Source organism: Phacochoerus africanus, chromosome 16 (assembly GCF_016906955.1).
Source record: "Phacochoerus africanus isolate WHEZ1 chromosome 16, ROS_Pafr_v1, whole genome shotgun sequence".
Lineage (NCBI taxonomy): Eukaryota > Metazoa > Chordata > Mammalia > Artiodactyla > Suidae > Phacochoerus > Phacochoerus africanus.
Window position 1 is genome coordinate 12,087,519 of NC_062559.1, and position 26,596 is coordinate 12,114,114.

At 42.9% G+C, this 26,596-nt stretch overlaps 1 protein-coding gene across 2 annotated transcripts in view; it reads left to right on the top strand.

Annotated features, from left to right (window-relative positions):
- DGKI (diacylglycerol kinase iota) overlaps window positions 1-26,596 on the top strand; it is a 471,782-nt gene that overhangs the window by 403,640 nt on the left and 41,546 nt on the right. For both annotated transcript variants that reach the window (XM_047763504.1, XM_047763505.1), the window contains exon 28: window positions 13,414-13,439. In XM_047763504.1, the coding sequence (XP_047619460.1) occupies window positions 13,414-13,439 (26 nt within the window). The remainder of the gene's footprint in view (window positions 1-13,413; window positions 13,440-26,596) is intronic.

The window sequence follows — 26,596 nt, forward strand, 5'->3', positions numbered from 1 at the left end:
CTGCTTTTCATCATTCTATCCCCAGCAATACCTCTCGAATAACTGAATGAACTCCACGACTGTTTTCACATCCCTCCACTCTACCTAATGTGTACCTGAGGAAGTTTATACAACTGGCAGGTTATTTAGGGATATCCAAAAGACCTAATAATACCTTAAACTGAAAAAAAAATGGACTTTTTAGTGCAGTCTCCAATTCTGAACCACCTTTTCAAGAACATAGCCCTTCTCTTCCCAAAACACAGAAGTTCTGGGCTGACCTTAGGAGTACTAGCTTCATGCCTCTCTTGCCTTCAGCTATTTCCTTTACCCAATTTCTTCCTGAAACATTAGGTGATAGTCCCATGCCAATAAAAAGGATAGTTGTGCTTATTGTCAAAGCTTCAGGCTCTCAACAGGAAGACAGACTTTTGGGCAGTGATTTTGGTGGTGGAAATAGCCCTCGAGCATCACAATCAGATAAGAGGGAAAATTAATCTTCTTAGGAGGATGCAGGTTTTTCTGGAATTTATCTTAGAGACGAAATCATGCTGTCAGGATAGAGATGGTCCCTTGCATCTGCTTCACTAAGATAGTCGGGTCCCGCCCCTACTTAGCTTTGGCTGCTTTCAATCTTGCTCTCCCTTGCTGATCACTCAAGCTGGAAAAATCTGCAATTTAGCTGACATGTATCTTCCCCTCTCCTTCTTTTTCTCCTTGCCTCACCTCCAGTTGTTATCCTATTTCGCCAAGCACATAATGAAGCTCTGCAAAATACTTCATAAGAAATTTTGCTGTCCTTTCTATAATTATTCCTCAGTTTAATCCAGGGAATTAACATTATAACATAATAAACATGCCCTGACTCCATGACTCGGAGACATGGTGCTTTTTTATAAATCAGAAAGTAAAAGGTGGATATAAGCAGTTGTAGGCACTGTTGATAAGCACAGTGAGAGGGTAGGTCAGGGAGGACGTGGTGTTTCTAGAAGCCTGTAGTGAGATGTCAGCATGTCTCCATGTCCTACCTCCATGTCATATTATGTTGGTTATGTTAGTGAAGTTTGGTCCTTGAAGAGGTTTTGGATGGAAGGGAAGAAACTAGGCATGTGGGGAACCATAACCATCAAAATTTTATGGGTGGAACAGAATTCTCAGGTTTCCAACTAAAGAAGGCAAGGCAAAGCCAGAGCATTAGGAAGTCTGAGGGCAATTTGAGCAGAAAAGCACTTTTCTTGAGTTTCCTAATAGGCAGAGAGCAGTGGAAAGAGCCTCTCAGGGAATTACTGAATCTTCTTTAGAAACAATACAGAGGAGATTTCTCTTTCCTTCCAGCATGCTCTGCCTTAGGGCATTAAGGAAAGCAGTTAGGAAGGTAACAAGAGTCTTTTGTGACAAAATCACTTAGGCACCATTTTAAAATTGGGAAAATAACTTCATCTCCTCTGCTCTCAGGGAGTTAGAGGGAGTCTGCCAGTAGGAATGGGAGTTTTTGTTGTCAGTGGCTATGCTAGAAGTGGGTAGTTGGACTTGGGCACACAAGGGACCACCTTTTATTTCTCCATCTCGGGTCCTCTGGGAGCTGTGCCGTGCTGGTGCATGGTCACAAGGCAACATGTTTTTGTGCAGTTGGTCCTCTGTTCCCTGAAACTGTTGCTGGATCTTGCTTGAGGGCTTGACCCTGCAATCTAATCAGTTTGGTAAACAGAGTAGGGATATAAGGTGTACTGGATGGGCTTCAACTAGAAAAAGTTGGCATAGATAGATGTTAGTTCTACGAAATGTTAAGGGCTTAGTTTTTTTAAGCATTAGAATTATAATTTAGTTAAGAACCATCCCCTAGGACTGTTGGGCAAATGTCCCTGCCATTAGGAACGTGCCCACAATTTCTGCGGGCTCTAACAAGGGCTTTTCCTTCCTTTCCGAAAGGGGGAAAGTATGCAAAGTTAAGTCTTCTGTCACGTCACTCTTAGAGGATCCCACCCTGTGGGAGCTGGTCCTTGACACGTGCCTTGTCACTGGGCTTCCGTGGAGGTTTTGACCATGGAGGGGAAGGTGGGGCCACTGCTGTTTCCTACAGACTGTCGCTTTATCAGTAAGGATGCCTATCAGGATCTGAGCTACGTATCTGTTTTTAACTCTCACAGTCAGAGAAGAGGCCCTTCTGACTGTGACTGGAACATCTGCCTGTGACATGGAATGTTTCTGTGTGTAAGTCCTCTCTCTTGACCACTGCTCTTAGAAGTAACCCTTCAAAGGCTGCCCTCACCCCCTCTCATTGCTCACAAGGCCCCTGGGAAATAAGTTCACTGCTATCTAGCCTCTTGCCCTCCTCCTCACCTCCACAGAGAGGGCAGAGCTTTCAAGGCACACCGATGAGGCTGTGCGGGGGAGAGGAAGTGAGCTCTGTGGCCTGCCCCTGTGTCCTCTTTCCATTCACCTGACTTCTTCTTTTGTTCCATGTTCAAAAGTCCGTTTCAAGGTTTTAGCAGCCTCCTGACAATGTCTCTAGTCACTTACCTCCAAAATAACCCTCCCGTCCTCTTGCTGCTTTCTCAAACTCAAACTCCCACGCAAACTCTGGTTTTTTTTTTTTTTTCCAGTGCATTTGCCTTAGATGAACAGTTTGATTAATTGGTTTAAAGAATGAATGATAGTTTTGAAATCCCTCCAAAAATATTTGCCTGGTAATCTCAGGTTGGAGGTATATTCACCGGTAATTGCCTGGCGTGCTCAGGTGTGGGGTCAGGGATATGAAAGGGACGGATGCGCTTATCCCCACTGGAAATGAGGGAGGGGGTATATGGAGCGTGGAACTTCTCTCCGGAACCTCTAGGGACTTTTGAACCCACAACCCTTAGGAGACCAAGACAAGAAAGTTCTCTACAATGTAGAGAAATTACTTCCTGGAATTAAGGGAACTCGGACCACGTTTTCCCTTTTCATAAATTTTCTGGCTCTGTGCTGATCGCCAAGCATAAGAGCAACTACAGTGGCAGACACTGTGATTTTCTCCAGTACTCTCTCTAACGGTAGGCTCACTCCACAGCCCCCTTAGAATCTCGCTGATGGGGGATGGACTGCTATACATTTAGTATCCTCCACAACTACTGGACTGGAGTTAGCATATAAGAGTGTTTAATATTAAAACGTTGACTTGATTGACTTATTCTCATAGAGTCTGTGGAGCCCATTTCTACTTCTTGTCTGTATTACCATAATTATTACCATTTTTTTTTGTATAAATGTATCATTTTCTCATAGCTCTCCTTTACTGTTTTGGGTTGTTCATATTAGATTACTTAGAAATTTCCCTATCCTTAGACACAGAAAGTTGGGAAGAGAGAAACACAGGTTTTTTTCAGGTTTTGTTTCCCTTGCAGGTGTCTTATATGTGAATTCCCTCTTTTAAGAAGTGAAGGAGGTGTTGATAGGAAAACTTATGGAATATATTACAGTTATCTTCAGAAGTGCCAGAGCACGTTGCCATGAGCTACGGTGTAGGTTGCAGACACAGCTAGGATCTGGCATTGCTGTGGCTGTGGTATAGACCAGCGGCTACAGCTATGATTCGACCCTTAGCCTGAGACCCTCCATATGCTAACCAGTGTGGCCCTAAAAAGACCAAAAAAAAAAAAAAAAAAAGAAGAAGAAGAAGAAGTGCCAGAGCAGCTCCCAATTCCACCTGTTTCTTTCTTCCTTCCATTTTCTAAAGCTGGATTCAGAAATCCTTATTGCATTTCATAAAAGTAATTAGCTGTGGGTAAGCCCTTGCTCAATTACCTTGGCCCCATAAGGTAGATATTGCCAATCCTGAATCATGTAATATGTGAGATGACCTTTTGTGTAAGTTTCTTGTGTTAATACTGAACGTAGCACTCCTGTGATTTGGCTTCACAATTTAGAGCTTCGTGTTTCAATTGATGCTTTAAAAAAAAGTCCACATTCACAGAACTCCAGATAGATGGTGTCTCAGCAGGAGTTGTTGGCCAGAGCTCAAGCATCATTAGGATAAAGCCAGAAGCTCTCTCTAAAAGATACCCTACCAGCTCTCTGCAGGCATATATCTCCCTTGGTCAGATTTTAGAATAACATGACTTTTCTCTTCCTTTAATCCCTTTTTTAGCACTTAGGCAGGCAACTGTATTTCAGAGACCAATTTGTAATATGAAATATCGCATCTTTTTTCTCTTCATGATTGTACTATGCCTGATGTACAATTTTTTTAACATCTTTAAAATGCTCAAGTATTTCCCAAGAGTGTTCATGTTTTACACAATAAAAAGCGTCATGATTAAGTTTTCTTGTTGAATGAACCTGAACAGTATATACTTTCTTCCACCTCATCCTTCTGTTTTAAAAATCTGTTTCTTCTATCCACTGCCCACTTTAGCCCATTTCGCTTCATCTCCACCCAAGGATTAGGAAGAAACGCCTTGCCCTCTTTTGTTGCAGTTCTTATAGATGAACAGTAGGTGGCAGTACAATTTCAAGCGCAAAGGGTGTATAGGGGCTTCCTCCTCTGCAGATTGAACAAGGAGGGGGTACAGGGAAAATCAAATTATACAAGCTAGTGGGAAAACAGCGGTGTTTTTGAAACATCGAATATAAGTAAACACCAGAACTTAATTTAAAAAACACAGAGGAACTTCAGGTACAGCTCCCATGGGGGTCATCAGATACCTACTTAAATAGCAGAGTCTTCAAGAATAGGACATGATGAGCATGAACAGATTTAGAGGGAATTTATATCAAACAAGGAGCTCCCAAACAGCCTTTGCCTTTATCACTTGAGTTTTGGGACTTATTTCCTTACCTCTACACAAATACCCATCTCTTCTCCCCCCTCTGTGATTTTGCTCCTTCTGCCCTCCTCCCCTCTGTTGGTGGTGAATGTTACCTTTGAGGCTGTTTGGCATTCCCTGAATGGGTTTGTGGCCACTTGAATAGAGAATGCGTTTGTCTTTCTCTCATTTCAATGCCACTTTGTGTGGTTGCTGTAACTTTCATCTCTCTCGCTCTCACTCTCGCCTGCTCTCTCTTTTACTGCATGTGCTTTGTTCATTGTCTTAATAGCAATATTCATAATTAGAGGGAGCAAAAGCAAACAAAGGGAGGATTGTATCATTGGTGGAGATGCTCAGTGCTGAGGGATTTCTGGTTCTGTTTTACCTCGTTAGGGATGCTTGGGGGCTGGAGTGATGGCGGTGAAGGTGTTACCTAGATCTGTGATCTCACTGTGGCTCCCGCAAAAGGATGTCATGGGCTGGTCATAGCAGTCCCTGGGCAGGATGCTTCCTGGAGGCCAGCTCCGGGGAGAAAGCTCTGGCCCAGGATGATAACCTACAGCCCTGCTTTCAGACCCCGGTCAGTCATCCCTTGGCTGGCTTGATTTAAATGAAAGTTATTTGTCCATCTGCTGTTTCAGGAAATAAATTGAACTGTGTGGCCTCTTCACTCCCAGGTAAAAAAGAAAAGAAAAGAAAAGATGGTGCTTCTGCCTCCGTGGTGTGGGGACTCTCAAACGGTACCTGGAAGGCATGTCCAGCTGGGAAATCGGTTTCCACTTGGGCCATTTCTCGAGAAATGGCCCAAGTGGCAGTAAGGGTCCAGGCAGTAAGGGTCCAGTGGCAGTAAGGGTCCAGGCAGGAGACCGAGGTCCACCCAGGGAGCCTTGTCCAGGCCTGAATATTCTTGATGTTCTTCAGTAGGGACGGGCCTATCAGCACATGATGGGGGAGCTGATCACTTACAGAGATAGTGGATTTCACCCATGTGTGAGAGGTGGATGAGCTAAGTCCAGGGATCTTCCAGGGCTGTGATCAGGGGAGGGAGAAGAAATAAAGTAGGAAGACAGAGGAGAGAGGGAAAGGACATTGGGAGTGACCATGAAGCTAGAAACCAGACACTCGTCTGTCTTTCCCCGAGTAGGACGGGCAATCTCTGTGCTTATGGAGAACACTGTCTTTGCCGTGGGCCCCATCCCAGAAGCTAGCGGGTAAAAAGGAAAGACAGACCTGGAAAGGAGAATTGGTGAAATATACACAGAGAGACTTGCTTTCAGTGCATTGTCATAGACTGCCTTGTTCATGAAGACTTGGCTGCCAGGCAATGAATGGTTTATTTGCAGTGCCCCCGGCAGAGTCTAGAGGCAGCATAGCTTCTAGACGAACCTACTGTCTCTCCTGTGTTTTCTATTCTAATTCCATGATGGTGACTAGGGAATGAAGGGGTCTGAGCTCCTCCAGCCAGGCCTGGGAGTGGGTATGAATAGCTCAGAGCGCCTCTCCCCCACCACAGTCTATTTATAGAAATACTCCATGGCTAAGTATTTTCAGAATATGCATCTCTGCTTTTGTGCCTAGTCAGGTTCCTCTTACACCTGTTCTATATTTTATTCCATCCTCACCTCTCTGTGGTGACCTCCTCTGTTGACCAGCTCCCTTCTGGGTGGTGGTTCCGAAATTCTAAGCATTGGAGTTCCTGTCATGACTCAGTGGTAACGAACCCAACTAGGATCCATGAAGACATGGGTTCCATCCCTGGCTTCGCTCAGTGGGTTAAGGATCCGGTGTTGCTGTGAGCTGTGGTGTAGGCTGCAGACGTGGCTCAGATCTAGCATTGCTGTGTAGGCCACAAGCTCCAATACAGCCCCTAGCTTGGGAACTTCCATATGCTGTGAGTGCAGTCCTAAAAAAAAAAAAATGAAAAAAGAAAAGCTAGGCAGAGGGTATATGTGTTGGAGATGCTGGGAAGGGAGATCAGTGTTCATTTGTGGATGATTCTCTCCGAAAAGGAACAGACCCACCTAGTAGCTGGGTCCCCAGTCTTCATTGACTCTGTCTTCAGGAAAGAGTCTATAAAATGGATAGTCTATTGACTTCTCTCTCTGGCAGGAAGGACATGATACAGCTATTCCAAAGAAGGGCCATGTAGGAGAGCCTTGGATGATATCAAATCAAAAAGAAGAGACGAAGAAAAATAGTGAATATTTATAGAGGCTTTGAAAAAGCAGAGTCAGGGCAGTGTTCCTCAAATAATAATAGTGGTAAAAAGATACAGTTTCATGGAGGATGCCAATGCCTGCATCCAAAATGTATCGCAGAGCATTTCACCCCATCGTAAAGGCTGAATTCAGCACAATGGCCCATCATATCAGCTCTAGGTTCACTGATTAAAAACAATAAAACATCACAAGTAGTGAAGGCAATGCTTCATAAAGACATTGGCTTTCATACCCATGACGCTTTTGCTCTTATGCATTCTGAGGCTGGCAGTCCCCAAGTGTCCTTTAAGCCTTGGGATTGATCTACTTGAAAGATTAAGGCCTTGAAGGGAAACTTGCTGATAGAAGGCAATCTATGCACCTTTGAGTTTCTTGGAGACTCCTTGTGTCTTCGTGGTGACAAGGTCCAGAAGCAGTGACAGCCAGTTCAGTAGCCTCAGCCTTTGGATATCTGCATACATTAATCTTATACAATCGTTCATTCCGAGATGTGATAGCTGTATGCAAGCAGATCATGTCATAGTGTGTCTTTTCCTTGGAAGCACCCCCTTGGGAACCTTGGAGACAATGACTGAAGCTGACCATCTTTTTCTGTTTTTTTTTTTTTTTTTAGGGCAACACCCGCAGCATGTGGAAGTTCCCAGGCTATGGGTATAATCAGAGCTGTAGCCTCTGGCCTCTACCACAGCCACAGCAACACCAGATCCTTAACCCACAGAGCTAGGCTAGGGATCAAAATTGTGTCTTCATGGATGCTAGTCAGATGTGTTTCCTCGGAGCCACGACGGGAACTCCCTCAAGCTGACTATCTCAAATATTTTTTTTCCAAACTCGATTACTTTAAGAATTCAAGCCGCATTTGCTTTCTTTGGGAATCCATTATATGGCTGTGCCAATTTCAGTATAAAAGTAGGTTTAAAAAATATTTTACCCGTTAAATTATGTAAGTCCCCATTTAAAAAGGGTGTCTAGTTTTCTTGGACCTTTCCTCAATTTCAAGTTCCCACATGTCCCCTAGCTTGGAAAGTCTTGTCTTCATTTATAAGGAAAGGAAAGTTGAATACTTGATTAAGCAAGGTTAACGTTGGCAAGGGGACTTTTACCAGGAAATCTTCAGATTAAAATTCATTGAAAGGTGAATCAAAGTGGCTAAAAAGCAAAACACTTCCACAAAGCAGATACTGAAAAGGATGAATAAATGAAAGGATTCTTTCCTAACATATTTTTTAATTGTTATTCATTTCCTCTTAATCCTTTTTTCTCCCACTGCAGTGGTGACGCAGAGAGAAAGCCCACAGGTTTTTGTTTTTGTTTTTTTCCTGTAACTTAAAAGAGTTCAAAGATCGAGGCAAACCCTTGTTCTTTTCCTCTGCTGTTGTAACTGTGTTTTAAAATCATTGGGTTTCTTCCGTAAGTTTCTGTTCACAGAGACTGTATTTCCTGCCCTTGCCTCTCCTTCCTCTCTTCCGTCCCTTTATCCATTTCTCAGTTTCAGGGAGATCTGTTAGCAATTTTTACCTGTTTCATGTCATCATCTTTTTACTGCTTTGTTAGGAGATCCTTATTCTGCTCACTTCTTGGAGTATTTTTGTGTAGGTAGCATGCTGGTTCCTTTTTATTCATTACTCGTATTTGCCTTATGAGAGTTGTTTTTGGAACTGCTAGTGGGATGGATAATTAGGGATAGTGGGTTGATGTGTTTCTGGAAGCTTGACTTTGGGTCTGTTGTCTTCATACTCTTTCTTAGCAGCGCTGTTCTCCAGAGTTTGATTCTGCTACTGAATGGCTCAGGGCAGAGGGCTTTCTGTCAGCGGTTTTGTGGTACATGACAGAGCTTGTGTCTCCTCAAGATCAAAACACTCTCTGTCTCCCTGAAATCTGGTCCTGTGTTACTACCCTTCGTAGCTCTTCTTCATTTAGGATACTTCAGTGCATGGACATCATCTAGTTTTAGCCAAAGATGATGTTTCCTTTTCGGTGTCTCATTCTCCCTGCTGTTTTTCATGAATTTCAAGAAGAATTGAAGAGCAGAGGTACTGATGGAGGAGTTTGGGGATAACAGTCTGCAGCTTGTCTTCCGCCTTTGTTCTTGCTGTTTCATACTCTACCGTCCACAGCCGCCCCATCAACAGAGCAAATGAGACTGTGTGACTTCTCTGCATAGCTTAGAAGGTCAATTACAAGTGCTCAAGGTGGCCCCTCACTCCCCCTATGAAGTGGCCCCTCCCTCTTATGCCTCTAGTCCTGATGTTCATTTGTCTTTCACCTTTGGGAAACGCTGAGTTGCTTGTATATCTGATAACGTGTGATGAAGGTTCCTCTCTATGACCTTTTTCCTAGACCTGTTGCTTCTACCTGGAATTCTTTTTTCTTGCTTACCTAATAAGCATCTACTTATCTTTCAAAGCCCAGCTCAGATGGCTCTTGCCTTTTGAAGACTTTTTTTTTTCACCTTTTTGGGGAAGAAAATTGGTCTATCTTTCTTCTGTGCTATGGCTTTATGCCTCTCTTGATCATTGCACTTTTCCCACTATATTATAATCATTTGTTTACATAGTTTCTCTTCCACTAGGTTATAAGTTCCTTGAAATTGATATCTTGTTACTTTTTAAAATCTGCATCGGAGTTCCTGTTGTGACTCAGTGGTTAACAAATCCAATGAGGAACCATGAGGGTGTGGGTTCAATCCCTGGCCTTGCTCAGTGGGTTAAGGATCCGGTGTTACTGTGAACTGTGGTGTGGGTTGCAGACATGGCTCGGATCTAGCATTGCTGTGGCTCTGGTGTAGGCTGGCGGCTACAGCTCCGATTGGACCCCTGGCCTGGGACCCTCCATATGCCACGAGCATGGCCCTGGAAAAGACAGGAAGACAAAAAAAAAAAAATTAAAAAAAAAATAAAATAAAATTTGCATCGCTTGGCACAAGGGCCTGGTACTTAATAGGGTCTCATAATAATTAGCATTCAGGTTTGAATCAACATAAGTGGAGAGATTCAAATCTGCATGATAATTATTCCAGGTCAATAGGAGGAAGATTTTTAAACGCAGGACTTTTTTTTTGTTTTCCTTGTCTTACTTTGCCAAATGTGAATGGAATGGCAATAAAAGCGTCAAATAATACCAAACAAATAAAGCAAAGAGAAATCAATATAAATATCTGTAGCCCATAGGAAACGACTAGAGGTGAGGAAAGAGGTGATGAGGAGAACTCTAAATCCTGGAGCTCTTTGAGCACCGGTAGAGTGATGGTCTGCATTCTGAGAGCAGACGTGTTTTCCAAGACGAAGTGTATGCGGAGAAGAAAAAGACAGTGCTGGACAAAACCGCAGGTCCTTCGGCCAGAGGCGGAGGAGGGGCAGTGAGCTCTCAGGCCCTTCTTTGTGGTCAGGTTGAAGATCGTCTCTTCCTGGGATTCAACCTCTCTGTTTCAAAAATAACTGCGCGTCGTGCTGATTTCATGCTATTTCTTCTCGCCTGCGCTAAGTTCCATAAAACTTGCCGTGCCCGTTGCCAGCAATAATGGATGATGCGTAGGTCTCAGTGGTACACTTGAGTGACTCGTTACGGTGGAAGGTGAAGTCCTGAGTGAGGACTGACATACTCCATATGTCTTAAAATTCCACAGAGCCAGGCACGTGGGAGACGTTCAGCACAGAAACGCAGCATGACTAATCCTCAGGAAAGAGCCTGAAATCGGTCGTTCTTCCCCACTGCCTGGATGTTCCGCAGAAGGCGTCCCCCTGGGGCTCCCGCGGGGCCATCTGGAATTTCTCAGGTTTAACGCTAGTGCTTGGCTTTTACAGAAAGGCAGCAAAAGCCCTTCTTCACGAGCCTTCCACCTGAGACAGTGAGTCATCCAGCGGCATGGATGGTCCTTGATTCCTGTAGCTCTGTGAGAGATTCACTGTGAACCAGCCAAACATGCTCTTGCTCAGCTCCCATCCCGAAACGCCAGGAGTGAAGATGTTTCCTTGCTGCCGATTCTTTGTTCATGCCCTGGGCCGCTTAAAGAATTCTCTGACTTCAAGTATAAGTTTCTCTCTCTTCTTTTTTTCTTCTCTCTTTCTTTGGTTTGTTTTTTTAGGGTCACACCCGTGGCATATGGAGGCTCCCAGAGGCTAGGGGTCGAATCAGAGCTGTAGCTGCCAGCCTACACCAGAGCGACAGCAACATGGGATCCGAGCCATGTCTGCGACCTACACCACAGCTCATGGTAACACCGGATCCTTAACCCACTGAGCAAGGCCAGGGATGGAACCCGAGTCCGCATGGATGCTAGTCAGATTCATTTCCACTGAGCCATGATGGGAACTCCATGTATATGCTTCTCTTTAGACTCCACTTCCAATCATAGTTCACCTCTCCTCAGCCCCTTCCACCCCTTTGTTTGTGGGTGTTTCTGTTACCAGGGAAAACTGGGTATCTTTCGGCTCTGAGAGTGTCCACACTGTCACTCATTTGAAGCATCGGCTCACTCCTGAGGCCCCTCCCTCACAGCTGACCTGGGAGCCCGCAAACTTGAAGGTAGTTTGAAGGGGAATCTGGTGATTTTTGAGGAGGTCCTGGATATATTTGGGTCCGCATACTAGCATGCGATGCTGAAATTAATGCAACTTAATACTTCTTTTTTTTTTGCTTTTTTTAGGGCCACACCCACAGCATATGGAAGTTCCCAGGCTCGGGGTCGAATCAGAGCCACCGCTGCTGGCCTACACCACAGCCACAGCAGTTCAGGATCTCAACTGCATCTGACCTACCCCACAGATCTTGGCAACCCTGGATCCTTAACCCAGTGAGCGAGAGGCCAGGGACTGAGCCCTAATCCTCATGGATTCTAATCAGATTCATTTCCACTGAGCCATAACGGGAACTCCCGCAATTTAATACATTTTAATCAGAGCCCCACTGTGTCCTCAAGAGCATGGTCCTAGTTTCCAGGGCGCTGGCAGCCTCGTGGGGAAGATGAATGTGTGCACAGCATGACGTCGGGGAAATGCGGGGAGAGGATGCGTCAGCCTCACCTGGGGAAGCTGAGTGGCTTTTCTCGAGCAGCCGACTCCGCAGTGGTGGCCCAGCAGTACGTCAGGTTCCTTCCTTCTGCTCCCTGAATCCCACCCCCCAGAGGCGAATTGTCTCTCCACTCTTGGGACCCTCTAGAGTTTTCACATCCAAAAGTCTACTTGAAGAGCCCTAGAAGGTTGACAGGATTTCACACCTAGCCACCCAGTGGAAGTTGACGGCTCTCTTGCCCTTCCTCCTGTGTCTTTATACTGTACTCTTTGTTCACATAATGGACAGAAGTATTTCTGATCAGTAAAGGACAGAAGTATCAAGAATCCCAAAGTAGCTAGAATTTTCCTCAACCGCTATGTACCCACTGAATCATTCTTGCTCCAACATTTGTCATCGTGTCTCAGTGATATGATGACTGTATGTAAATTGAGTGACATAAAGTTTGGTAGCTTTAGTACCAAACTCAGGCATTTGCCTTGGGTCATCTCCCTGCTATAGGCTCTGGCAGGCCCATCGTTTAGAGAAAAGAACTCCTCTCTCTTGGTGTCTTGCCTTTCCCTTGAAAATACTAACCCCTCTGAAGACAGAATTATGTATCTCTTAAGAGAAGCCTGTGTTTGTCCTCAAGACTATACCTTTCAAGCTTGAGCTGTATTCATCCACAAGGTTGTGTCTGTATTGCTCAAAGTAACCCAATGAATAACCAGCTGAGAAAGAAGGGTTTTTTTTTTTTTTACTGTGAACGTGGTTGATCTAATAATCTGTTGCAGTAACTACTGTAATGAGAGCGAAGCCTCAAATTATATGCAAGTCATTGGTTTGTCCACATTCCATGGGACCCCCAGCAGCGACTCTTGCCTCATCCTGATTCTTGTAGATTTACAGACATAAGGCCACCACCTGGAGGATTTACCTCATGTTCATGCGAACATGAAATTCCACAAAGAGTGGAAGCGAAAAACCATCATGATAAGGGCGCCTGCCATTTCTTTTACTTCTGTCTCATTTTTTTTTTTTATTACTCAAGTAGATTTCTTTTTACCTTCAGACAACACTTGATCTAGGGCTTATTTCTATCCCTGACGTTTTCTCTGGAGGCCTGGCATTTCATTTGTTACCACATCTCTAGGTGTGTTTTGTGTGTGTGATAAATCCAGACGTAATTGTGTTCCAGTCTTATGTCACCATGATAACAGATTGACATTTTAGTCACATCTCACACTCCCCCAATCCAGGTAAGCTTTGGGAGTTACTATTTGGGGTAAATCATACAATCAGATGTTGATTATGCCATCTGTGATATTAAGTTTCTCTTTAACTGAATTTTGGGGTTTTCATGAGATGCTTCTTGATCATTGTGGTTATAAAAAACTATCACTGACAAAAGATTTACCATGCTTATTATCTCCTTTTAGGTCACCAGTCTCTTCAGAAGATCACGGTAAGAATCTGTTTTACTTACACTAATTCGGGATTCAGAGTTGAGCTGTGGTCCTTGCATTTCACTGTCAGGTGGAAAAATCACTTAAGAAAATGTCTCTGAGATGTTTGCTTTGTATTTTGTTAGCGCAGAATACCAGCTACACTTGATATCATGCCTTATCTTCAAATCTGTTACAGCTACTTCGGTCGACAGATATTACAAAGGGTCATGTATTCCCTTTGATTTCTGCTGCATCACCAGATACAGTGAACCCGTGAACAACGCAGGGCGTGGGGACACTGACCCTCCCTTCTGCTGTAGTGGACAATGTGTGTATCACTTAAGAGTCGGCCCTTCGGTATCTGCAGTTCCCTCTGTACTGGTAGATTCAACCAGCTGAGGTCCATGTAGTACAATGGTATTTACTATTGAAAACAAAAAAATCCCTCCCGTAAGTGGATCTGCGTGGTTCAAGCTTGTGGTGTTCAAGGATCGCCTGTATTTTAGGGGACCTTGGGCTAGTCATGTAACTTCTCTGAGTCACAGATTTCACCTTTCAAGTGGCGATTTGTAGTAGATCTTTCCAAAAGTCTCTGCCGGATTGGACACTGAGATTTGCAGAGGATGTCAGGGTCTGAAATGAAGCTACTTGGTAGTAGTCTGAGTTGCCACACCCTTGAGGTGCGTTATCTGCCTTTGGAGATGACTGTTTTATGCAAAGGAAAAATGGGTAGTTGCAGCACATTGAACCTGGGCACGGTACGTTTATTCAGTCAGTCAATCAGAAATGTTTGTTGTGTGGACCGTGGGTCAGTTAGATCATATGATGTGTTATATAGACACGCCGTATGCAGGGATCATGTGAGGTGTGACAGAATATTTTCCCCAAGGAGCTCCGTGGGTCTGTGCGGGGAGGGGGTGGCGGAATGCCACATGCCTAGCGCCATGCAGTGTGCAATGTGCCTTAATCTTATAAAGGGGCGGAATCAGGGCTCTGAGACCACCGCTGGCATTCCTCTTGATACTGTCCCTCATTCAGCTAAGGCACCAGGATCCACGGAGCCAGTTAAAACGTGACAGCTGGTTTAAGTGCGTCTCCTCACCCTCCCATTTCTACCTGGTCACTCAATGCCGTCAACTCTGTTTCTCATACTCCGTCATCTCTACTTTCCTTTCCATCCCCTTTCTCCGGCTTGGCCCCCTCCACCCCACGTCTTGCTTGGACCTTTAAAGTTGTCTCATAACTGCCATACCTCTGGAATTCCTTCTCTTCGTTATTTCTTAGTATCTGCATACCCAGATAGCACCAACCTGGTTGTTCAGTGGTGAAAATCTATGCCCGTTGCCTGCAGGGTGGAATCTTGCCAGTAGACCAATAATGTATTCATCTTGCTAACATCGAATTTTAACATGGAATAGAAAGTCCCAGAGAATGAACTCTTTGTCTTCCTCTACCGCTTAGTGCTTCTTTTGGTGCCTTTCCCCCTTCTGTCCGTGGTCTGTGCTCCAGCCATATGGGGCTACATCTAGTGTCTGAAACTCACCTTATTTTCCGTGTGTCCCCACTTTTAGCCAGACTGTTCAGATAGAAGCTGCTCCTTCTTTTTGCCGTGTGTGGTTTCTCCTTACATTTGAGGCCTCATTAAGCATCTCATCCTCCCTGAGAGCTGTCTGCCCTACTTTTCCTTGCATCAAATATTTTTTCTTCATTCTCAAACTTAACTTAAAAATGTGATGCCTGATTCATCTGTCTCCCCTGCTCAGCCAGAAGCTCTTGGATAGAGATCCCAACAAACTGACATTCCAATGATGTTTATTAACTGAATACATTAAAGGGAACGAGAGAGGGGGTTTTTAAACAGGCCTGTTCTGCTGCCGTGTCATTAACTCTCTCCCAATGTTAGAATGAAGTGGCTTCATCTTCGGTGGGACATCATTGGGCCAATGCTGTACAGGCTGAGTAAAGGCAGAATTAGGCAGCAACCGCCTACTAATGATTTAGCGTTATCTTCTGTTCTGATCGGTGTGGGTAGGATTAGGTTTCTTATTTCATACATAGAGGTCCTTGGGCTTTTTCAGGTTCAGGTGATAATCTGGAGACTTGTATTTCATTTTTATTTTGAACTCCTGTTTCCCCTAATGACCTTTGTGTCCATGTGCCTTCCTTTGGGGAAGAACTTATTTCCCATTCTGGAATAAAGGGGGTGAGGCTTCTAAATTGCAAGTCTCTACTCCACCGGGAATTCTTAAGGGGTCACGAGCTATCAGTGAGCATATGTCCATGTCCTGGCAAGTCCTGAAAGGTGACCGCTCCCCGGAAGACTTGCTCAGTGTCAATAGCACTTCGGAATTGATTTTTAAGAATGGGCATATGTGTTGAAGAAACATTATCCAAATTAGAGAGCATTTACATTCTCATTATTTTAAAATATTTAGGACCTGTCTGTTTTAGTTTGATTCAGCAACCTCCAAAAGAGTATTCAAGTATACATGGTAAAATAATCATGCTGATTTACCAAATTTTTATCCTCTTGTACTTCGGTATCCTCGGCAAAATATCCTTTTTTTTATCACTAGGATTTTCTTATAGCACTTAAAATATTTTTTCTTAGGTTTACAAATTCTTAAGGTTTTTGTGATTGTTGTGGTAGCATAAAGCCTTGAATATCCTATCATCCAGCTTGCATTTGTATACAACAGTGACATGGCAATATACTCGTAAGAGAAGTAAGATAGCATTTTTGACTTCTGAAAATTATGGATAAAAAAAAAAATCAAGGCACATTGGGCAAGTGGATTGTGAAATTGGAAAATAAAGTTCTGCGCCTTTTGATGTTCTCTTTTGTTTGCTTTCCACCAGTGAGCCTATTCCAGTTGCTAATAACAGGTCACTCTAGCTATCTCAACAACAGACTTCGTTCCTAAGAAAAATCCAATTTTCCAAAGTCTGGTCACCCTGATAGGCCCAAACCCCTCAGATGACTCTTTCATTGAAGATATGCTTAAACACTGTGGCTTTGTTATGTTCCCTCTTAATTTCAGTTTCCTTGGCTGTAAAGTGGGGCTCTTTGTATCTCCCCAGCCTACCTAACAGGGTTGTTCTGTGTTCAAATGTGAAATCATTTATGAAACTGCTTTCCAGTTTGCTAAAAAGCACCCCAAACATGATGCTGTTGCGGTTGGCGGTGGATGAGGACGTGTGTGTTTGCTGTGATGTTTGCTCAGCATTACATACTGCCTTTGACAAGTAAAAAGATGTTCGGGGGAGGAGCGGGTGTGTGAAAAATGTTTCTTTCAACATCATCATTAAATATTAAGTTTTATTGGAAACCTTTTTACATCTGGGCGAGGAGGAGTAAAATGGTTAATACATAATTGAGGCTGCATGACAAGGGGACAGTTCCTGATGATGTACGGGGTCATTAGTTATGGGGAGTCGATGCTATAGGACATAAATGACACGTGGAATGTCTCTATTTCCATCAGAATTTCAGAGTCATTACGAATCCAGGCTGAAGGAGTTCCCGCTGTGGCTCAGGGGTGAACGGACCCCAGTTAGTATCCATGAGGACACGGGGGTTGGTCCCTGGCCTTGCTCAGTGGGTTAAGGATCTGGGGTTGCCATGAGCTGTGGTGTAGGTCGCAGACACAGCTCAGATCCTGCATTGCTGTGGCTGTGGCGGAGACCAGCAGCTGCAGCTCTGATGCGACCCCTAGCTTGGAAACTTTCAAATGCTGCAAATGCAGGCCTAAAAAAGACAGAAAGGGAAAAAAAAAAAAAAAAAAAAAGAAGGCGGCTAAAGTTTATTGAGTGCTTCTTATGCAGAGTCACTGTGCTAGTGTTTCAGCGACACTATTTCATCTTTAACACATCACACTACACAGTACACGTGTTCTCTTCACTGTCTAGTGGGGGAAACGGGCTCAGAATACTTACATAACTCCCTAAACATCACACAGCCAGCGAGTGGTAGCGTGCATGGTCAGAGCCAGTTGCAGCCCTCAACTCTTGCTCATTACCCACCTTGTCCCCAGAAAACAAAAGAAATGGTCGTCCGCATTCAGGTGAATTGACAGAATGATAGAGGGGAGGGGAAAAAAAAAAAAAACCCTCTAACAAGAATTTATTTACGACTGGGTGAGTGATTTCTTTTTAATGACAAAGCAAAACAGACCGAAAATAACCACTTCTCCCTCCTGCTGGGAATGATTTGTTCCTGTAGAAAAAGTAAATCCCAATGTCACATTCTCTCATAATTAGTTAACTGAGTGAAACTGAAGCTTCAGGGAAGCGTGCCATGCTGAGCCCCAGTGGGAACATTACATTTTAATGTTACAGCTGGAAGCCTGCGTCCTACCTCTTGTCGGAAGGTAAGTTTGGCAGTGATGGATTGCCTTATCCTAGGAGCTGCCTCTGCCTTTAGTGTCTATCACTTCATCATCTGAACTGCTCCTGGAGTCACTTCAGGTGCCCGGGCTGCTTCGCCTGCTCCCAGAGAGGCTGTTCTGTCTTCTTAGCCCGCTTGCTTCCCTGGCCTCACGGAGCGCCCCCGCTGCTGATGCCAGCGCCCGGGCATCGACACAGCGTCTGCTTCCAACCAGCCAACATCTGTTCGCTTCCAGACTCAAAGACGTTCGTTGACTCCCTTGAGGAGACGTGCCAAATCTGACTCCCACTGGCATGTCTGGAGCAGGCACCCCTCTCCTGTCTTATCCCTCAGACCAGCTGTTGGTAAAAAGTGGTTCTCACATTCTCTGGTAGTTTTTCTGTTGCTGCGGTAACTCGGTGGCTGAGGATGGGAGGGAGGGGTACCTGGAGAGCAAGTTGTAACAGCCGCGATCGCTTGTGTTAAGTGCCCGAGGACTCGGTCACTGTCAGGCCTGGAGGCAGGTTCACGTGGTGGTGAGTTGTGCCTGGAGGCACGCTGTGGAGTGACTTACATCCACGAGGACGTCAGTGGCTGTCTCTGGCTCAAATACCGTAGATTCAGTTTTCTTTCTAGTGTAAATATATGTGTATATAGAGTTTTACTGAAATGGTTGCTATTCATAACATGTCTAAAATGGATCAGCTTGGGGACTTCCTATTGTGGCTCAGTGGTAACAAACCCGACGAGGATCCACGAGGACACGAGTTGAATCCCTGGCCTCTCTCAGTGGGTTAAGGAGCCGCTGTGGCTGTGGTTGTGGCTGTGGCTGTGGTGTAGGCCAGCAGCTGCAGCTCCGATTGAACCCCTAGCCTGAGAATGTCCATATGCCACAGGTGTGGCCCTGAAAAAGCAAAAAAAAATAAATTAAAAAAAATTATCAGCTCAGTTTAAATTATAGCTGAAGGAACTACTGTGCGCTTAGCCCCCATTCTAAAAATAAAATATTTGCAGTAATCTAGAAATTTCGTGTTTGCCTTTCTGATTACCTTCTCTTCCCTCTCCATCCTGCCTTTCTGTTAAGAATCTCCTTCTTGGAGTTCCCGTTGTGGTGTGGCGGAGATGAATCTCACTAGGAAGCAGGAGGTTGCGGGTTCAATCCCTGGCCTCACTCAGTGGGTTGAAGATCCGGCATTGCTGTGAACTGTGGTGTAGGTCGCAGATGTGGCTCAGATCTGGCAGTGCTGTGGCTCTGGCGTAGGCCGGCAGTAACAGCTCTGATTGGACCCCTAGCCTGGGAACCTCCCTGTGCCATGGTTGCAGCCCTAAAAAGACCAAAAAAAAAAATTTCCTTCTTTATCTCATTTTACTACACATATGCACATTCTACATATGCATATATGTGTGCATGTATATATCATATATGTATTCTGCATATATATGTGTATATGTATATAGTTTTGCTAATTTTGAACTCTTATAAATTGAATTCTTTTGCAAACCTCTATTATTTGCTTCTTTTGTTTCAGAATGTTTTTACGATGTATCCTTGTTGATGGGTATCACATTCCTTTCATTCATTTTTCATGTTGTATATATAGCATTCTGTTGGATAAATATATGACTGTTTCTATATCCAAATTCTGCTGATGAATGTTCAGGTAGACTCCAGGGTTTTTGTTTGTGTGTGGTTTTTTTTTTTTTTTTTCCTGCTCTTGCAAACAGTATTATGAACATTCTTTCTCCTAACTCCTCCTGGTGTCCACATACAGGAATTCCTCTGGGGTTTAAACCTGGGAATGTGGCATAGTTAGGTGGGGGGTTATGACATACTTAACTTAGCACATGGTGACAAGCTCTTCTCCAAGGTGATCACTCTCATTTATACTCCCAGCTGCAGCAAGAGCTCCTGCTCATCCACATCCTTGCCAACACTTGATATTAACTGATGAGGATTTTTTTCTGCCAGTTTGGTAGGAGTGTCAAATGGTATCTCATGGTTTTAATCTGCCTTAAATACGTATCTCACATTAAGAGGGAGCATTTTTTGCTTGAGCATCAAACTTCAGTGACTAGTATTTAATGCTTATCTACTGCTATAAAATATCCTGTATTTATATGACTTCAGAGGCTTTCGTGACTAGGACACGCTCCCTCCTGTGTCCAGCATTAAGTGCCAGCCCTATAGGGTAGGACAGATTTGCATCTTTGCCGCTTCTGTAGGTTTTCATGTCCAGAATCCTGTATAAGCTTACAGATCAGATAGAGCATTTTTTCATATATTCATAGATCATTTGTGTTCACTCATCTACAAAATTTTCTCCCACTGGGTTGTCTTTTTCTTAATGATTCATAAACATGTTTATGGGTTCTAGGTGAAAAATAGTTTGTTGAGTATATGTGTTGCAAGTTTTCTCCAGTTTGTGGTTTCTCTAGGTATTCTTTAATCAAATTATTAATGTTTTCTCTATGATTTATACCTTTGCTATGTTCTTTAGCGAATTCTTTTGTAGTGTAATAATACAGATATTGTCCCATGACCTTCTCTACAGTTTTTCTCATGTTGCCTTTCAGTTGTGTCTTTAATCTCTTGGAAGTGATTTTGTGGTTTTGTGAGAGGTAAAGGTTCAGTTTTTCTTTGATTTTTTTTTATAAACATAGCTAATCATTATTTATTTCCTTCACTGACTTGCAAAGCCTCTTCTTTCACCCCATACTGCTATGTTTCCAGATTCCCTTTTCTGTTTTATTGATCCATATGTCTTTCCCTGCACAATATCATGTCATTTTATTTTTTTTATTATTATTATTACTTTGTCTTTTTAGGGCCATACCCATGGCATATGGAGGTTCCCAGGCTAGGGGTCCAATCAGAGCTGTAGCCGCAGGCCTGCACCACAGCCACAGCAACGCCAGATCAGAGACACGACAAAAAATGGAATTGCAAAGTAGTTCCTCATTTTCTAATATCTGGGTCTGGCATTTCCTTTGTGGGAAAAATTTCCATCATAAATTTATTATTATTGTTGTTATTGGCAACAGCGTGCAGTGGCTTGATGTGGGATCTCAGTTCCCAGATGAGGGATTGAACCCAGGGTTCAGTGGTGAAAGTACCAAGTCCTAACCACTCGACCACCAGGGAACTCCGATAGATTTGGTTTTTGTTTGCTTGTTTTTGTTTTTTAGAGCTGCACCCCCGGCATATGAAAGTTCCCAGACTAGGGGTCATATTGGAACTACAGCTGCTGGCCTATGCCAGAGCCACAGCATTGCGGGATCCAAGCTGCATCTGCCACCTACACCACAGCTCACAGCAACACCAGACCCTTAACCCACTGAGTAAGGCCAGGGATGGAACCTGCATCCTCATGGATACTAGTCAGGTTCATTAGCTACTGAAGCCACAAAGGGAACTGCCAGATTTGTATTTTTTAATGTCTGGGGAGATAGAAATTCTATTTTTCTTAAATCGGTATTGTTAACTATTTTTTAAGGAATTCGTCCATTTTATTGGAGTTATTTTTCATTCTTGGCATAAATTTTTGAATTATATCTTATTATCTGTATAATATTTGTGAGATCTGAGTTTACATCTACCTTTTTTTTTTTTTTTTTTTTGCTATTTTAGGGCCACACCTGCGGCATATGGAGGTTCCCCGGCTAGGGGTCCAATCGGAGCTGTAGCCACAGGCCTACACCACAGTCACAGCAACACCAGATCAGAGCTGTGTCTGCGACCTACACCACAGCTCATGGCAACCCCAGATCTTTAACCCACTGAGCAAGGCCAAAGATCAAACCCACATCCTCATGGATCCTAGTCAGGTTCGTTAACTGCTGAGCCACAAAGGGAACTCCCACCTTTTCATTTTCTTTTTATTTTCTTCCACTGTACAGCATGGGGACCAAGCTACACATACATGTATACATAATTTTTTCTCCCATTGTCGTATTGTGATATAAGTATCTAGACATAGTTTTCAGTGCTACACAGTGGGATCTCATTGTAAATCCAGTCCAAGAGCAACAGTTTGCATCTGTTAACCCCAAGCTCCCGATCCCTCCCCCTCCCTCTCCCTCCCCCTGGGCAGCCACAAGTCTATTCTCCAAGTCCATGATTTTCTTTTCTGTGGAAAGGTTCATTTGTGCTGTATGTTAGATTTTTAATATGGTTTGTACCTGCTTCGTGTGTGTGTGTGTGTGTGTGTGTGCGCGCACGTGCATAATCCCCTATTCTCTTTTCCTCTCACTACAGGCTTGGAGCTCAGTTTATGTTACTGATTTTTCAAGAAACTGCTTTTTACCTTCACTGGTCCTCTATTACACAGTTGCCTTCTGTTTCTTTAGATTCTTATGTTAATAATTTCCTTCCTTCTAATCATGTGGCATATTTTTATTCTTTTTCTCTTTTTTTTCTAACGTAGACATTTAGGTACAAACGTCAGCTACGTGTGTTCTCCTCCCTTTGTGTCTCCTTGTGCAGTTCTGTCTAGAGGCAGGTTCATTATTTCTATGCAATCCTTTTGTGTCTTCCCCTCTCTTCTCTTTGTTTCTTTGGAATACATCCTGGATAGTTTCTTCAAAGTGATTTTCTTGTTCATTTGTGCTGATTTTTATTCATGTTCATTTAAGATGATTCTCGGTGAGTGGCTCATGTCCTTGGACCTTTATGCATGAGAATTTTCAGTCCTTCAAGAGGTTTTCCAGTCACCAGAGAAAACTATCAAACCTGATTCCTATAAATTAAATCCTCCATTTGTGACTTTGTATGCATGCAGGTACTTGTTTGGTTCTGGTTTAGAATGCATAGGAAACACAGATACGTTAATTCAGAGTGCCTCGTCTTCAACTGATGACAATAGATTGACATAAGAGTTTTATTTTTTGTTTTTAATTCCACACAGCACCAACTTTTCTTGCCAAGTCTTTTGTGGTCTTTCTCATTCAGTGTTACTGCCTTGGCTTTTTAGGGGCACAATTTTATATGGGGTCTATGTGGGCAGGTTCCAGGCTTTGTCTTGTCTCCTGTGTCTACACAGCCATCAAAGAGTGGCTCAGTGTCCTCAGGGTTTGGCAAAAACCTTAAGGGCATCTGGTAGTTTGGGTATAATTGACTTCGCTTTGTTTAATAAGATCTGTGAATTCTAGTCTTAACAGTGAGGAGTGTGCACATGTGCGCGTAAGTTTTTAAAGGTTATTTCATTTTTGCTGTAAAATACAATGTATTAGCATATTATCATGTTAATACCCTTATATCTATCATTCAGTCCAAAAATTAAGAATTCCCTCCATGTGTCTCCACCCTAATTACATCTCCTCCAGTCCTCTAAAAGTAACTCACTACCCTGGCTTTTATCAAAATTCTCCTTTGGGGTATCTATGAGGTATTAGCACTCAAGTGTGTTACTCTAGATATGATAGTTAAATCTTGCCCAGTTTTTATTTTTATTTTTTGTCTTTTTAGGGTTGCACCTGCAACATATGGAAGTTCCCAGGCCCGGGGTTGAATCAGAGCTGCAGCTGCTGGCCTACAGCACAGCCACAGCAATGCAGGATCCAAGCTGTGTCTGCGACCTACACCACAGCTCATGGCAACACCGGATCCTTAACCCACTGAGCAAGGCCAGGGACTGAACGTTCATCCTCAGGGATACGAACTGCTGAGCCACGACAGGAACTCCCTTGCCCAGTTTTTAAAACACAGTATGTCTTTTAAGTGTCTTGTAAATGCAGTTTCTCCATTTATTCCTTTTATTTTTACTTGACTTTTGAGACACCCAGGTCATTTGCAGCGCAGAATTGCACGGAGACTGGGCCTTGCCGAGTGTACTCTAGCGGCCCAGTTCACACAGCTTTCTGTCCTCTGGGTTTTCCACAAATTAGTAACTAAATCCAAAGGCTTCATAAGACTTAGGTTTGATCTGTGTGGCAAATCTGTTGGTAATGGAGTGCTCTTTTATCACGGGCAAATGATGCCTGGATCTCGCTGTTGTGTTGATGCCCAATACCTAGGTTTAGTAACTGGAGTTGTAAAATAGTGATATGCCATCACTGAGATTTGTCTAATCCTATCATTTTATAAAGAGGCACGTTATATCCTCTACTGTTGGGTTACTCAGTGACACAGTTCCTTCCAAAAAAAGAGTAAATGTTTGAGTCGGTCCTTTTATTTATCTGGTTATCAAGATAATTAATTCATTCCTCTTCACCTTATAAAATGACCAATTTTTTTTTCCTTTTTTTTTTTTTTTTGTTTTTGGCCACCCCATGGCATATAGAGTTCCCAGGCCAGGGACTGGATCTGAACCACAGTTGCAACCTACACCACAGCTGCAGCTTAACCCACTGTGCCAGGCCCGGGATCAAACCTGCATCTCAGCACTCCAGAGACACCACCAATCCCATGGCTCCACAGAGGGAGCTCTAAATCTTTTAAAATGTCTTTTAAATTAAGATTTTCATATAGCATATGAGCTTCAGTGCACTGCATTTTTATTATTTTTTTCCCTTTTTTAGGGCCACGCCCGCAGCATTTAGAGGTTCCCAGGCTAGGGGTCAAAAAGGAGCTACAGCTGCCGGCCTACACCACAGCCACACCCACACCAGATCCGAGCCGCCTCTGCAACCTATACCACAGCTCTCAGCAACACTGGATCCTTAACCCACTGAGGAAGGCCAGGGATCAAACCTGCAACCTCATGGTTCCTAGTCGGATTCATTTCCGCTGCGCCATGACGGGAACGCCGCGTTTCTTATTCTTACTGAATTTGAAAGTATTGTATCTTTGGCTAAAGGGAGTACTTTCCGGTTGGCTTTTAAGACTTCTAACACTGCCCTGAGAGTCTTAGATAACTTCCTTCACATGACAAGGTGCTCCAGGCTCATCTTGTGTGTTTCTTGTCCTGGACATCATTTCTCTGAAGCCTCTTCGATCCTTCTAATGGGAAAGAGCATTTCAAGACCAGAGTCTGGACAGTAGGTGAGACAGTGTTGGTCATTGTTTCTGAGTGATCAGAGCTAAGACAGCTTTATGTGGGTTAAGGGTGTGTGTCCATATGTGTGTGTGTGTACATGTGTATATATGTGTATGTGTATATACATGCGTGTACACAGCCTTAAAAGTTCATCGTACCATATTCTCAGAATATTACCACATTCAACTTGATTATCAAAAGCTATATTTTCTTTCATTTTTATTGGTTTATATTATCTTGATGTTTAGATCATATAGCCACTGCGTGGTAAGATTTCTCCCTTTTATCATTTTTGATTTAGTTGTAAAAGTAACTAGTTAATGCTCATCATTAGTCTTTAGGTAAACGTCTCTGTAGTTATTTTGGTTGTCTGAACCACATTGTTTAGTAGATTTCTTAGGAAAATAGTTGTTTTATGTAATAGCAGTTTGTGTCTTTTACTCTTGAAAATTAGTTGTGCTTATAAGAAACTCACAGACTCAGAGTAACAGACTTGTGGTTGCCAAGGGGGGAGGGGGAGGGAGGGGGAGGGACTGGGAGTTTGGGGTTAGAAGATGCTAACTATTGCCTTTGGAGTGGATAAGCAATGAGATCCTGCTGTACAGCACAGGGAACTGTATCTAGTCACTTACGATGGAACATGATGGAGGCTATCGTGAGAAAAAGAATATATATATATATATATATATATATGAATGACTGGGTCATGTTGCTATACAGTAGAAATTGACAGAACACTGTAAATCAACTGTAATGGAAAAAATTAAAATCATTAAAAAAGTAGTTGTGCTGCTTACAGGCTCCCTGGGGTACATGTTCTTTCCTTGATGTTCAAATAGTGCCTTTTTCTCTTGCCATTAAAGCCTTGCTGTGAAAGTCTGATGGTATAATATTCTCCTTATAAAAGTCACTTTTCTTGGTCTTAATACCCAAAGGATATTTTACTTTAATGTCATTTTTATGAGACTGAGACTGGCTGTAGAGCAGTTTGAGACATTACTCTAGTAACAGAGTTTATTATTGTTTATTATTTTTTTTAAATTTGAGAACAGTGTTGTTGAATTGTTCTGCTTTTTTGCTTCGACTTTCTTCTTCAGGAATTAATTGTGTATGTTTTACCTTCTTTAACATTTTCCATTTTCTCTCATATTCTTTTTATCCCTTTCTGCTTTTTAATTTTTAAAAGTTTCTTTATATTAGATACCAGATATTCTATTTTTCTTACAGCTTTATTGGTTGAATTTATTTGTGCTTGTTTTCTTTGTAGTTCAGTGTTAATTTGCAAAACATTTTATTCTTTTATTTCTAGTGTTTTGTTGAGTTATGCCACCTCATTTATGAGTTATTCTGATTCAAGCTGTTTCTTTATTATATGTCACTTTACTAATGCCTTTAAGCTCATTTGAAATGCTACCACATTACTACTTTTTTTTTTTTGCAAGTTTGGTGATACACTTGCATTGTCTATGGAAATGTTATTCTATAACGTAGTTCCTTGTTACATATTTTATATATAGTAGCATGTATATGTTAATTCCAAACTCGGAATTTATCTCTCCTCCCGGCATTTCCCCTTTGGAAACCATAAATTTGGTTTCGAAATCTTTGAGTCTATTTTGCTTTTATAAATTCTTTTGTATCATTTTTTGTTAGATTCCCCATGTTAGTGATCTCACATGATATCTGTCTTTCTCTGGCTGGCTTACTTCATTTAGTATGACAATCTCTAGTTCCATCCACGTAGCTGTAAATGGCATTATTTCATTCTTTGTTATGGCTGAGTAATATTCCAGTGTATATGTGTACCACATTGTCTTTATCCATTCCTCTGTTG